The sequence below is a fragment of the Sarcophilus harrisii genome, chromosome 5 (assembly GCF_902635505.1).
Source record: "Sarcophilus harrisii chromosome 5, mSarHar1.11, whole genome shotgun sequence".
In the NCBI taxonomy this organism is placed as follows: domain Eukaryota; kingdom Metazoa; phylum Chordata; class Mammalia; order Dasyuromorphia; family Dasyuridae; genus Sarcophilus; species Sarcophilus harrisii.
The window spans coordinates 76,443,489-76,458,577 of record NC_045430.1 but is presented as its reverse complement, the minus strand read 5'-3'; the positions used below and the strand labels follow the sequence as shown (position 1 = coordinate 76,458,577).

General features: G+C 39.2%; 1 protein-coding gene across 1 annotated transcript in view; it reads right to left on the bottom strand.

The window, feature by feature from the left end:
• The window catches only part of PPM1H (protein phosphatase, Mg2+/Mn2+ dependent 1H), a 304,448-nt gene that overhangs the window by 70,411 nt on the left and 218,948 nt on the right, over positions 1–15,089 (bottom strand). Inside the window, exon 6 of the mRNA XM_031940929.1 lies at positions 2,932–3,050. Within this exon, the coding sequence (XP_031796789.1) occupies positions 2,932–3,050 (119 nt within the window). The remainder of the gene's footprint in view (positions 1–2,931; positions 3,051–15,089) is intronic.

Genomic DNA, 15,089 nt, shown 5'->3' with positions numbered 1-15,089 from the left:
CTGTAGGGGGGGTGTTTCAACACCATGTTTAGTTCCCTCAAAATAAGAAAATAACATGTGAAGGTCAAATTAAGGGGAGGGAAGAGCACAAGGTTCTCATCCCTGGTGCCTTCTCTTCCCACTCCCAAGAGCAGTCCAGGATAATCTCCCCTTTTTTTGCCCAATAAATCCCCACAACTTTCTTACTGCCCACAAATCTGTCTGCTCCATCTTCAAGGTCTTCCAATATCCATACTTTTCCAACTATATTGCCTACCCATTTCCTTCAAAAATTATAAATAATTGTAATGTTTATTATATATAATAATTACATAAAATATATAACACATTCTTACTATATAAACATATACAAGAATTATATATAAAAACAATATAAATAATAAACAATAATAAATTTATTTTCTTGAGAATCTCCTTACTGAGCAAGAAGAATCACTGACTCGGTGGATCTTTAAAGTGGAACGGCCTACCCTTAGTTTCTCTCCTCTTCCCATCTGCAATGCATCATGACCATTCCCTCCCTCCCTAGAGGGGTGAGGGATGGAGCTTTGTCCCTGTCTCCCCCTAACCATACACAGCTCACATAGCACTGTCAAGCCTGACCTCGGCGGGATCTTGAGCTTCTAGCTGCCCATTATGTTTTATTGGTTTTTCTTTTTCTTTTTCTTTTTTTTTTTTTTGGTCTGAACACAGATGACTAAGCATTGAAAATGAGATGGGTTGAGTGTGGGTGCCGACTTGTGAGTCTGAAAATGGGAGCCTTCTCTACATTTCATACAATATTTCTTGGGAAAAAATGGCCAAGGACAAGAAAATTAGCCCAAGTCTTGACCCACCTTGGTAAATAACATGGATTTGGAGGGAAACTGAGCAAAACAGAGGTGAAATGTAACAATATCTTTTTAATACTCCTGAAAACTGCTTCATGTTTAAATCTCAACCTCCTCCATCAAAAAATAATAATTATAAGTTATTAATGTTATATTAGCATACTACTAGTTATTAATTATAATGGTAGTTATAAATTATATATGCCTTCTTTTAAGTCTCTATCTTTTAGGTTTAGTAATTCTTTTATGTGGAAGAAATAGCTGTCCCCTATCTGATCTAGAACAAGTAGCTTTGCATTCCCTGCTTTGGGGTAGAACTAGATATAAATCAAAAACTAAACTTTAAGTAATCTTTTCTGGGTCTTCAAGGTTGGGGTGCAAAGAGCTAAATAATACAAGAAAAGGAAAAATAACTGCTTCTGTCTACCGAGGAGTGAATGAGGTCTGAAAGAGAGAAGATGTAATGGTGGTAAGCTGATGACAAAATGGTCTGGCATTTGGCTGGTAAAGTAACCCATGAACCAGTGTCTAGGGGCAGCCAGTACTGACTGAGAATAGTTGGAGCTAGTTTGCATTTACTTGGTCACTAACTAATATGTAATGGGCCTAGGTGACCCAGGGGATATAGTGCTGGGCCTAAACTCAGACTTCAACAACAGGAGTTCAAATCCAGCTTATACACTTACTAGTTGTGTGAGCTCAGCAGTCATTGAACCCTCATTTAAAATGACCCGGAGAAGGAAATGTAGAATCACTCCAGTATCTTTGTCAAGAAAACTCCCTAAAGGGTCAAGATTGGACATGAAAATGACTGAATCACAAAAGGCCCTAAGGGAAGATTTTCAAAAATGTATGAACACTCTCAGAGACATAAGCATAGATCCTGGAGGCCTGGGCCAGGTGGGAAGAAACAAGGCAGCAGTGACCTCCATAAATCTCTGACAGGGGGGTTGGGATGCAAAGGAGAAACCAGGCCTCAGGTCTGGGGAGTACGTAACCTTGACTACAGGTGTTTCCTACACAGGTGTGTCTCAGTACCACTCTACTCTATGTCTAGACTACCCGTTTTCCCCACACATGCTCCACGTATCTGTGGGAAAGTATGCTCCACATTTCTTTTTTTGTAAATAGTATTTTATTTTTCCAAATATAGGCAAAGATAGCTTTCAACATTCCCCTTTGCAAAACCTTGTGTTCCAAATTTTTCTCCCTCTCCCCCTCACTCCTCCCCAAGCCGGAAACAATCCAATATAGGTTAAGCATGTGCAATACTTCTAAACATATTTCCATATTCATCATGCTTACTCCAGATTTCTAACAGGGAATATCCTATGGCTACACTTTGATGCCAGTGCGGTAGTTCATTGGATAGAGCATTGGACCCGGAGTCAGGAAGACCTGAATTGAAGTCTGACCTCAGATATTTACTAGATTGTGACCTTAGGTAACACTTCCCCCTTGTTTGCCTCAGTTTCCTCATCCATAAAATGAGAATGATGATAATAAAAGCATCCACCTTCCGGGGCTATTGTGACAATCAAATGAAATAATTATAAAGCACAATGCCTGCCACATAGTAAGTGCTATATAAACGTCGATTGTTATTATCTTAGCAAATGCTTTTGCTTTGAGTAGGTGTGTCTAAAGTCTGACTGCTAATGAAAAACAGCATCTGAGATTCTTGAGCACTTGGTTTTATTTTATTTTGTTTTTAGACGTATCCACTCACAGGTGGGCACAGTCACCCATCCCTCTGGGAACACAAACTATTTTCAAGAGTAAATGCAAGCTTAAATACTACCCACAGGGGCATTATAAAACAACAATAAAATCCAACACAGCTCTAAACGCTTCCAATCCAGAATGCCTTCTCCTTGTGAGGGTTGAAGGGCAGGCCTCAAACCCCCAAACAGAGACAAAGCACTTCGGATGATTCAATCCTGGGAGCTATGGGGCAGCAGAATAGACCTTTTTCCTTTTCCCTTTTCTCTACCACAAAGACATTTGCAGATGCCCTTCCTCATCCAACTACTGCACAAATGGATTTTTAAAATAGAGGATGCTTCCTTTTCCCATAACCAAGGAGAAGATGTTTTCTTACCAGCCTGTCATATTGAAGTCCCTGTAGAGCATCTTCTTTCCAAGTTCTTTTCTCTGTACTCTCCTTGGAAACTCCAAATGTGTGAATTCGTTTCCCAGCAAGTGAGGCTGCATGAAAGCCTAATATGATGGGAAAGAAAAAAGGAGGAAAAAAAAAAAAAACACCACCTCACATTTAGTGCATGAAACAACACCCACTGAATGTTTTACAAATCTAGGCAGATGTTTAAAGAAACAACAAACCCGACACTTTTTTTTTCCAAGAAGGGAAAAAGATTTTAGAATCTGAAGGCTTTTAGAAAAGTGCCTGGGAATTATAAACTTAATACAAGTTAAGAAAAGGCAATTTGACTTTTCCATTGTTTTTATCAGGACTTGAGATGGGTATTACAAAGCATTCTCTAGTCCTAGTAAGTATACTTAGAGAAAAAAAAAACAAAAAACAAAGTCTGGCGCAGTTAGGCGGTGCAGTGGATAAGAGTACCCACCCTGAAGTCAGGAGGACCCAAGTTCAAACTTGGCCTCAGATACTTAATACTTCCTAGCTGTGTGACTCAGGGCAAGTCACTTAACCCCAATTGTCTCAGGGGTTAAAAATCTCGCTGCTTAGATTTCCTTTAAAAAAAATTTATATATATTTTTCAATTAATAAAAGTTTTTTCTCTTTCTTTCATCCCTCCATCCATGGGAAGGGGATAGAAAATCAAAATTCATCCCAAAATATGTATATTCGAGTAAAACAAACTCTGGCATTGGCTATGTCTTATTGCTTAGATATTTCCTTTAAAAAAAATTTAATCCAATTTTTTTTTTCAATTAACAAAAATTTATTTTTCTCTTCCATCCAGTGGGAAGGGCAGGGGGAAAAAAATCAAAACTCTCATTATAACAAATATGCATAGTTAAGCAAAACCAATTTCCACATTGGCCATCTGCAACAAAGTCCATTTCATTCTGCACTCTAAGTCCATCACTTCACCATCAGGAAGTTGATAGCAAGGTTCATTGGATGTCCTGGGGCTCAGTTGTTTCCTTATCTCTAAAATAAGGGGATTGGATTAGATAGTCTCATCTCTTCTAGCTATCAAATATCAGAAATCTGAGGCAGTTTCTAGCCTCTGCCTGGCTTTACTACTTTACTGAGCTGCAAGATATTTACATTTGGGGTATAAACCTTGACCCTCATATAATAATCTCCATTTTCTCATCCTCCCCCCCCCCAAAAAAAAGGGCAGGAAGGGCAACCTTGACCTTTTTCTCCTTGGCTTTGTGGGTTCTGGGCAAGCTGTCTACACAGAATTAACACTGCATCTTACCATGTGTCTGCATATTTATTACCTAATAAATACAATGGACTAGTGATGCAGGCTGGGGCTGGAGACACCAGGCAGGAACTTTCTATTGGAGCTTCTCCATCCCACTCAGCGGTAATTTGATCATGCAAGTGCAGGGCCATACTGGAGCAGATGGTCTCTTCCTCCCCCCCACCAGATCTCTGTTCGCACTACAAAGTCTTGAACAAACAGCCACTTAGGGAATTACTTTGAGACAAATAGATTCATTGTCACATTCAAAATTCAGACCCAGCTCTCCATGGAGGTGAAATGCTTCTGCAGTGGGCTTCTGTCCCCGGAGACCTCATACCCCATAAATACCTGCATCATTGCTTATCCCCTTCCCTCCACCCCCTTCAGATAGAAGCAGCTAATGTTTACTAATTGGCTGGGTGGAGTACACTGGGGCTTTTCTGCTATTGCTTTGCAGGGGCGTTGCAAGGAGCCAAAAAACGAATGTCTTAGAATAGGGCTGCCGTCTTTAACGGAATGGAAAATGAGCATCTTCATTTGAGGCAGATTTCTGAGTGACCACCACAGGGGCTGTGATGTGGCTAGGAATCATTAACTTGGAAGCCATTACTTATCACTATTTTTGAGTCAAATTGGCAAACAGTTCTTGAGGTAGGGAGCTAGTCTAATTACAGACTTTTAGTGATGGAGGGCAGGTAGGTATCTCAGGGTCTGAGAGTCCTTTTTATCTGGCAATGCTTTCCGGATCTTCTTGGATTGGGGGGCTCAATATAAGGCTTGGGGCCATGGCTCATGATCAATAACCTAATTTTTAGATTTGAAAGATACAACTTCTCAGGGGATTCCAGAATGGGCTGTCTCTTAGATCCTAATTTATTTTGGTATGCTGATAGTAGAGGATGCCCCCTAGGGAAATCCCCAATTCAACCTAAAAGCCAAGGGCTTTGAGGAAGAGCTCTCTAGAAATTCAATGAGTCATTCAATAAACATTAAGTATTTACCTCACGCTAGGCAATGTGCTATAATCCCTTGGGATGCAGAGAAAGACAAAAAACAGTCATTGTCCTTAAAGAGTTCATAGTCTAACAGGAAAGACCATATAAAAACAACTATATATAAGAAATACGTAGGATAAATTGGAGATAATTAATAGATAGAAGGCACTTTTGTTCAATTGTTTTTCAGTTGCGTCTGATTCTTCATGACCCCATTTGGAATTTTTTTGACAAAGATACTGGTTTGTCATTTCTTTCTCCAGCTCATTTTATAGACACTGAAACTGAGGCAAACAGGGCTAGATGACTTGGCCAGGATCACAAAACTAGTAAGAGTCTGAGGCCAGATTTGAACTTTCAAAGATGAGCCTATCTGATTCTGGGCCCAGCACTATTCACTAGTGTCCACAAAGCTGTCTGTATAAAAGATTGGATTTTAATTGGGTCTAGAAGGATGTCAAAGAAGTGAAAAAAGAGAGATGAGAAAGGAGACTATTCTGCAAATGTGGAAGTCAGTAAAAATGCCTGAAATCTGTCGATGTGTGAGGTCAGTGTGCAAGGTGGTCAGTATCCCCACATGGAGAGAGTTAAAACAATTTGTATTCAGCTACTCCTAAACACTGGTTCATTCATTATTCAATAAGCCATTTATTAAGTGCTTATCACGGCATCATACTAGACACTGGTGAAGATGCAAAAGTAACTAAAAATTTCCCCTCTTTCCTTATGCAGCTTATAATGGATAGGGCAATATTTCAATGGATCAGTGAACTCATTAAAGCAGGGTCTCTTTTCAATGATGCAGACTACAGCTGATCCACGACTGTCCATCCTGTCTGCTTGACACTTCACTTGTACATGTCTTTTCATAAATCTCCCCCAGAGTATCCATTCAACCTTTTAGGGCTTCTTCCTCACATTCTTTAAATAAGTGTATGGATTTCAGCAGAGAATATTGTCCATCAAACAGTTATCCTTTATTTTGGTTATGTGGTGGATATATCTTTTTCTTTTTTCCCCTGATTATACATCTCTCTCAATGTTCTGTCCATTGTTTCTTTCATACAGTTCCTCACTTAAAATATGTTATAGCCAGCTCAAGTCCATTGTACACTCTTTCACTGTCCTTTGGGTAAAAGAGGGTCACAAATCTATAAGCATTAGATTCTAGAAACTAACAATCAATTGCTGTATTATAAATTTCAATGTTTCACACTCTCTATAGAATAGAAGCTTATGGTATATTAAGTGGATCTTGGTTTCTAAAATATGATGCTTACAAACATCTGATAAGAAAACCTGTTCTTGTAAGACAACTGGTGGTTCTGGCCAATGTCACTCAGATGTACTCATCCCTTAAATATCCATATTAAATAACAATAACAAGGTAATTCAGGACAATTCCAATAGATTTGTGATGAAGAGGGTCATCTGCGTCCAGAAAGAGGCCTGTGGGGACTGAATGTGGATCACAACAGAGCAAATTTTCATCTGTTTGGTTATGGTTTGCTGGCTTTTTGTTTTCTTTCTCATTTTTTTCCTTTTGATCTGATTTTTCTTGAGCAGCATGGAAAATGTGGAAATATATAAAAGAATTAGACATATTTTACATATAATGGATTACTTGATGTCTAGGGAAAGGAAAGCAGAAAATTTTGGAACACAGTTTGCAAGGGTGAATGTTGAAAACTATCTCTGCATATATTTTGAAAATAAAAAGCTATCACTTAAAAATAATAAAGATTTTTAAAATAGCAAACAAATGAATGAATGAATGACTAGATAAATAACAACAGTGATGGTGATGATTATGGCACCTGCTATGGGCTGAGCCTGACTCGGGCTACTCTATTGGTCATTTAGGTCTATGTTGGAATGAGACAGATAAGTGTTACTCAGTGGTTAACAAAAGGTTAACTTTGCCATAGCAGGGGGAAAATCTACAGCAAGAATACCATACTGATTTCTAGTCATGCTGTTGGTCCAAGGTTGGAAGTCAGAAAGGTAAGTGGAACTCCTAGTGGCCTCTTATAGTCAAACAATTAGGTAGTGAAATAGAACACTGGGTCTAGAATTAGAAAAATTTGAATTTAGATCCAGTTTCACACATTTATTAGCTATGTGATTCTCAGTTTCTTCATCTGCCTAATGAGCTGGGGAAGGACATTGCAAACCACTTTGTATCGTTGCCAAGAAAACTCCAAATGGGGTCATGAAAAGTCAGCAAAACTGAAAAATTACTCAACAACAACAAAATTCAGGCAAAGAGAAACAACCTGAACCAATCAATCTCTTTAGCCAGGCCTAGGTCTCATACTTTTAAAAGAGACTACCTTGCAAGGCCCTAGAAAATCCTGTTTCCTAACCAGGGCCAAAAAAGGTCAAAGGAGCTATCACTCCACATTAGCTCAGGAAGCAGACAAGGGAGGTGTTATGGTGTGGTCAAATGTCCTTCCCAATTGTTCTAAGTCAAACTTAGTTTGCTTTAAAAAAAAAAAAATTGTTCAATTCTCACTCTAAAGAACTTTTCATCATGAAAGCAGCCCCACTGCCTCTTACTGTTCATCAGAGCACTGAGAATAGACTCAAACTCCAGCAAGAGGTTCAGATAGGAATGGATCTTACTTCCACTGTGGTTTTCCCTAGCAGGTGCACTGGCCATCACAAGGACAACTAGTTTTTGGAAGGTGTCTAGAGGCCTCCTCCCAGCCCTTCCCTAGCATTCAAGTGTTGATGTGGCTTTCAACAATCACATCTTGCCTGAGGCAGCATTCTAATCACTATATTCCAAGAAAGACCCCACTTGGTGATTTTTTTCTTCTTCTTCTCTATTCCCCACAGCAAGAAAGTGATTGAATTAAGCCTCTAAGATCTAGGTAATTTTTGAGGCATATTACACAGCAGTGATTCAGGCTGGGAAGTTTATATTTGTCATCTCCTACTATCCATATGAAAATGATGAAACATGGCTCTCAGAATAAAATATTAATTTAATTAACTAATTAATCTAATTAATTAGTTAAAATTAAATATGCATGGACATATTTAATGGCTGACATTGGCATATTAGAAGTCTGGACAATAAAGAACCAGTAGTCTTCTATAAAAGAGACCAAGTAGTAAAACATCATTTAGTGTCTACTATTTTGTGTTTTATTACTATTGTTGTTACTATATTGAATTATTTATGACTCTTATTTACATTATATTTTGGTGTTGTTATATATATGTATTAGTAACTTTCTGGTTAAGATGAGGAACCCAGCCCTCTCCCCCCAACACTAACAAATATATCCAAAACAGTGAAAGAAAAATGATCAAAACCACCCCACAGCAAACAGCAGCGCCATCTCCATCCAGACCAGGCCCAAACAATACACACCCCTGAGGATTGGGGAGGCTGCCCACAGGAGGATTCAGACAGAGGAGGGAGCCTGCAGGAGCTCTGAGAGTTGAGGACAGAAGTAAAGTGAACTGAGATCTTTTGGGGGGAAATGATGGGGTGAACCCTGAAACTGTCCAAACTCTACCCTAAAAGACGCCCACCCTCGGGAGATCAGTTGGGTGGTCTCATCAGTTGGAGATCAGGCCAGGGATATGGTCGCACCCTCTACTGAGTTGAAAATTAGACTCCAACCACTCCCAGTAGCTCAGAACTCCCAAGATAAGTAACCTCTTTTCAATTAGAGATCTAAGTCCAGGGCATTGTCAACAATTGAGGGAACCTCATTCAATTTTGAATGGAAGCCCAAGTCTCATAGGCTAATAAAAGACAAATCTCAACCCCAAATCTTTGCAGACGTCCTAAACAGGGCTGTGTTTGCCAAGGAAGCTGTTTTCTTGGCAAGCTGCCTGCCAGGACTTTTCCCCACTGTGAAGATGTTCTCTTCTCAGTGTTAACCTTTGTTATCCCCCTAACAGGACCTTTTGTCCACTAAGTCTGTCTTAATTCTCAGATGAAGAAATTGAAACTATTTCTAGCCATATGAAAGAATGTTCCAAGTCATTATTAATCAGAGAAATGCAAATTAAGACAACTCTGAGATACCACTACACACCTGTCAGATTGGCTAAGATGACAGGAAAAAATAATGATGATTGTTGGAGGGGATGTGGGAAAACTGGGACATTGATGCATTGTTGGTGGAGTTGTGAGCGAATCCAACCATTCTGGAGAGCAATCTGGAATTATGTCCAAAAAGTTATCAAACTGTGCATACCCTTTGATCCAGCAGTGTTACTACTGGGCTTATACCCCAAGGAGATACTAAAGAAGGGAAAAGAACCTGTATGTGCCAAAATGTTTATGGCAGCCTTGTTTGTGTGGCTAGAAATTAGAAAATGAGTAGACGCCCATCAGTTGGAGAATGGTTGGGTAAATTGTGGTATATGAATGTTATGGAATATTATTGTTCTGTAAGAAATGACCAGCAGGATGAATACAGAGAGGCTTGGAGAGACTTACATGAACTGATGCTAAGTGAAATGAGCAGAACCAGGAGATCATTATTTACTTCAACAACGATACTATATGAGGATGTATTCTGATGGAAGTGGATTTCTTTGACAAAGAGAGGATCTAACTCAGTTTCAATTGATCAAGGAGGACAGAAGCAGCTACACCCAAAGAAAGAACACTGGGAAATGAATGTAAACTGCTTGCATTTTTGTTTTTTTTCCTGGGTTATTTTTACTTTCTGAATCCAATTCTCCCTGTGTAACAAGAGAACTGTTCGGTTCTGCACACATATATTGTATCTAGGATATACAGTGACATATTTAACATGTATAGGACTGCTTGCCATTTGGGGAAGGGGTGGAAGGAGGAAGGGGAAATGTCGGAACAGAAGCGAGTGCAAGGGATAATGTAAAAAATTATCCAAGCATGGGTTCTGTCAATAAAAAGTTATAATTATAATTACAAAAAAAAAAAAAAAAGTCTGTCTTCCCAGAGGCTGGCTTCTCAGTGCCAATAAATCCCCTTTTGCCACGCAGATTCCAGGTTTGCCAATTCTTTTCACATAGGACCTGCGCCTCCGACCAGAGGGGATCCCCCACCCTGATTCTCGCACCTCTTCCCGACCACTGACCGCATCAGCGGGACAGAGCAGTCCCCAAGACAGGAGGGAACACGTAATGAGAGCGCAAACCAGGTCCACAACAGTCAGAGTGACCAAGGCTTGCGGCAAGTGTGATCTTCAGCATCTGACTGGGCCTGTTCAAGTTCATAACAAGGAGTCAACTCCCGGTGGGAGGCTTTTCAAAGGAAAGCAATGGGAACAACACTAGCTACACCGGGCTGACAGGCAGAAGCTGGGGGTTGTGTCAGAGGAACCAGCCGGTAGTTGAGGTGCAAGAATTGAGGGTAAGAGATCCCCTCTGGCCAATGTTGCAGATTCCTTGTGAAAGAATTCGCAAACTTTCGGCAAAAGGGGATTTATTTACACCAAGAGGACAGCTCCACATTAGGAATTTAGCAAAGATGGTTTACACTGAGAAGAAAATACCTTCATCAGTGGGCCAAGTCCAGGAAGGAATTTAGCAAAACTTGGGGTTCAGAGTGGTCTTTCATTAGCCTTCTGAGGTCTGGGGCTTCTTTGATCTTTGGCCCCAAGCTGGGGCCAATCTCTAATGAATCTGTGAGACTGATTTTTGATTCAATTCAATTCAAAAATGAATGAGTACTTATTGTGGGAGTTGTCTGGGAAGGGTGTGCCCCTCCCAGAGGTAGGGAGGGTTTGAGAGTCAGGAGCACCCTTTCCCCCAAAGGGAAAACAGTTTCCCCCAAAAGATTCAAAGGGACACAATTTACATCATAAGGACTGAACCAAAAAACCCAAATGACACAAGAAATATGGCATGCTCAACCCATCCAAAAGTGCAGGAGAGGCCAGAGCCTGACTTTGTTCCAAAGTCCCCATCCAGAAGCTACAGCCAGAGCAAACAGAAGAAATCACCAAACACAGCCAAGGAATATTTTGGGTTAAGAGAGACTTTAAAGGTTAAACCAAAAGAGGAGAGAATAAATCTACAATTTTAAGTAGAAACTTAGATAAAACAATGGGCTGGCCCCAAGGACTCTAAGAGTGGCTGGAAGAAATGAAAAAGAAAATGAGTAACTCAAATTAGTGCTTTGTAAAAGAAAAAAAAAAAAAAAAAAGCAAAGAATTAATAGCTTAAAAAAGCAAAGAATACAGTAGAAAACTGTATTCAAATAAATAGACTCCCTGAAAAACATAATGAAACAATAAGAAATCAACAACCCCAGGTGAAAATTAGAAATAGTAGAACAAAAATCAAAAGTCTGAAAAAAGAAAAAAAAAAGCTTAAAAATAAGATATCTATTATGAAAAGGAAGACAGATTGAGAAGAGAGAGTTTAAGAATCATCAGGTTCCCTGAAAATCATGTCCAAAAAAAAAACCAAACAAACACCTGGATACCTTATTTCAAGAAATCATAATAGGAAGCTGCTTAGACTTAAGAGAACTGGAAGGCAAAGAGAAGATAAAGAGAATCCACTTTCTTTAAAATGTATGTTTTAAAAAAAAATTATACTGGAATAGTAAAAATCAAAATCTTAAAGAGTTGCATGAGATTTTGGGGCATGTCCAAACTGATGTGTGCATACTAATTTTAAAAGTCAATGAAATAACTAAATTATAAATCACTTTTTAAACCAGAAAGTGTTCTTTCTGGCTCTCTCTATATGTACATACTTAGGGCAGTGATATAAAGGTTAGCTAAGGGATTGGGTCTGGAAATCTGGCCTCAAACACTTACTAGTTGTGTGATCTGGGCAAGTCACTTGATCCTGTTTGTCTCAGTTTCCTCTCCTGTAAAAAGAGTTGGAGAAGGAAATGGCAAACCTCTCTAGTATCTCTGCCAAGAAAATCCCAAATGGGGTCATAGAGTCAGATATGACTAAAAAAATGACTAAACAAAAACATGTGTATATATGTATACACACAAATATAAATACAAAGGAAGGAAGGAAGGAAAGGAGGGAGGAAAGAAGGGAGGGAGGGAGGGAGGGAAAGAGGGAAGGAAGGAAGGAAGGAGGGAGGGAGAGAAGGAGGGAAGGAGGGAAGAAGGGAAGGAGGGAGGGAGGGAGGGAAGGAAGGAGGGAGGGAGGGAAGGAAGGAGGGAGGGAGAGAAGGAAATCAGGGAAGAAAGGTGGGAGGGAGAGAGAGGGAGAGACACACAGAGACTATCTCCATCTGATGTCAGGAAAGATTAAAGACAAAAGGGAGAAGGAGATGACTGAGAATAACAGAAAGGGTCACAAAGGTAATGAACTTGAGCTTGTGCAAACTCATGCAGGCGATAATGGAGGATAGAAGTACTTGCTTAGCTATGGTGCATGGTATCATGAAGAGTTGGGTGAACTGAATTAAAAGAATAATATCCACAAAAGAAGGGGCTCTTGACTGACATTTATCACATAAAAAGAAGTCTTTGATTATTGTAATTAATGAAATTACCTCTTGAGTTCTCCTCTAACTACAAAGAAACAAAACTCCTTAAAATATAAGTTCTTAAATAGAATCTCTGGCTACATTTCTGAAGATCCCTGGATTAATAGAGAAAAACACTTTACTTTCACTAACATCTAAGTGAAATTTAGCATTCCCTTCAATTATAAATGAGGCAACAAACCACAGTACCTTTAGCAGTACCTATGACTCTCATCATCAATAGAATTCACATATATTTTCAAATCACATTATTGTTGTTTCTGTATTTCAAGAGATATCCTGAAATACAAGTTTAGACTCAACAGTACTTCAAAATTATCGTGATGACAGCTTTCTTGTTTAGAGATTATATTTCAATATAACTGGTTTGCTTTGTGATATTTAAGTTTTATGCATTTTAAAAACATTATTCTGAGGTTTGTCAGACTACCAGAGAGGTCTTGAACACATAAAAAGAGTTAAGAAATCCTCTTTAAGAAGGAATTTTTGAAGAAGTATTGTATAGTTTTAGGACAATGATTTTCATGGATGCACTGAACTTTTTAGTTACACTCTGAGTCTTTATTCAATTTTGATCATGGAATGTTGTCTATTGTTGGAAAAGATAGAAAAACTAATTCCAAAATGTCTTAGAGCTTTTTATCAAATTTTGAAGTTTTCACTAAGCAGAATATGCTTAGAAATCATTTAATCTAAATTAATAAAACAGCTTCTAGCAGATTTGTACCTAAACCAGAGAGTATTTTCTTCCTGATCGGAATGGCCTCTCATGTAGAAACAAGCAGTCATCTAAAGAAACTAAGGATTCTGAAGGGCTGCAGTGAGAAGAAACTTTTGTACTGAAATGGAGTTTTAAAAAAATGAACGTTTCCAATATTTTAATCAGAGACTTAAATAAATTAGATAACACATATTGAGGATCTCCATCTTGTCTATCCTATTAGGAAAAGAAGGATCTGTCAAAATAAAATGGGGTTATGGGGAGGTATGGGTGCAGTGATTAAAACATTTTTAGTTCAAGACAATTCATGGGCATAGAAAGTCTAAGGTCACAAAAGAAATATAACTAGTGATGCCAGGAAAACTACCAGTGCACTAACATTCAGATGAGGTTGCTCCCTGAGAGCTAGGGCTGAATGTTTGATTTATGGGGACCATAACTTTTCTTCCTCCCATCATTATTATTATTATTTTGGTTTTCAACATTTACTTTTATAAGATTTTGATTTACATTTTTTCCTCCCCTCTCTCCAAGTCAGCAAGCAATCTGATAAAGGTTATTCATGGACCAGACTTTTTTGGAAAAAAAAAAAAAAAAAAAAAAAAAAAAGAATTCTCATATTTCTTACTTTGAGAAAGATAAAAGGAGAAATGTAAAACTGGGGTTTTTCTATTATGGAACCGCTCCCAAGCAGTTTTAACTTGCATCTAAAAACTGTAGGATTTCAACACATTCTTAGGAATTTTTTGCAGGTCACTATCTAGGTCAACATGAAAATTTACACATAAATTAAAAAAAAAGCCATTTGTCTTCTTCATTTCCCCCTTTCCCATACACATGTTTGTCCTCAATTTTTACTTTGTGTATAATAAATGAAAATAGGAAATTCTGTGTAAAGCCCCATACCTATTTCCCTACCCCAGAATTGGCAGAAAACAAAAGCCAGTATATTTGAGGGGAGGGAAAGTTCAACAAGGGCTGCCCCAGGGAAAGGTGGACCTTTTTTGAGAACAGTACCACACTAAAAATCCAGAAAAAATTGGGACTTGTGGTAGATGTGAAAAATGTATCTACCTGTTGGGGGTTTTGCCACTGTGTTTTTTTTTTTTTATTAGAATATTTTTAGACTTGTACAGCTTTAGGGAAGGGAAGAAAAGATGGAGGAAGGACTGCAGTGGGGGACACAAAAAGTGGAATATAATCTTCCATCACACTGCGAACTGCTCTTTTAAGAGCAAAGAGAAGATAAAGCTCTGCCATCACACCTCCTGATTGAAGCCAGGCTCCCTCAGCTTAACAACTCCTTCTCAAGGTTAAGTGGAGCGTAGGAAGGAGGCCGGTTCATCTCCCTGCCACACTCCATCTTTAAAGCGGGACTGGGGCTTCCTGAGTCACTTCTGAGCCTGGAGAGCCAGAGGGAGCGGAGGGGCTGATCCGTGGGTGCCCCATGCCCCGCCCGGCCCTGGCACTGGGGGAAATGGGAGGCACCAGGCTGGCTGCGCAGAGATGGCACCCAAAGTGTACTTCTTAAGGACACTGCAAGAAATCACTTCAAATGACATTACACTTGTGTGCATTAAACGTGCACGGGAAACCAACTTTCATCTGCTCTGTACACTGGCCTTGATGAAAAACAGCTGCAGGCTTGGATGATTCTGC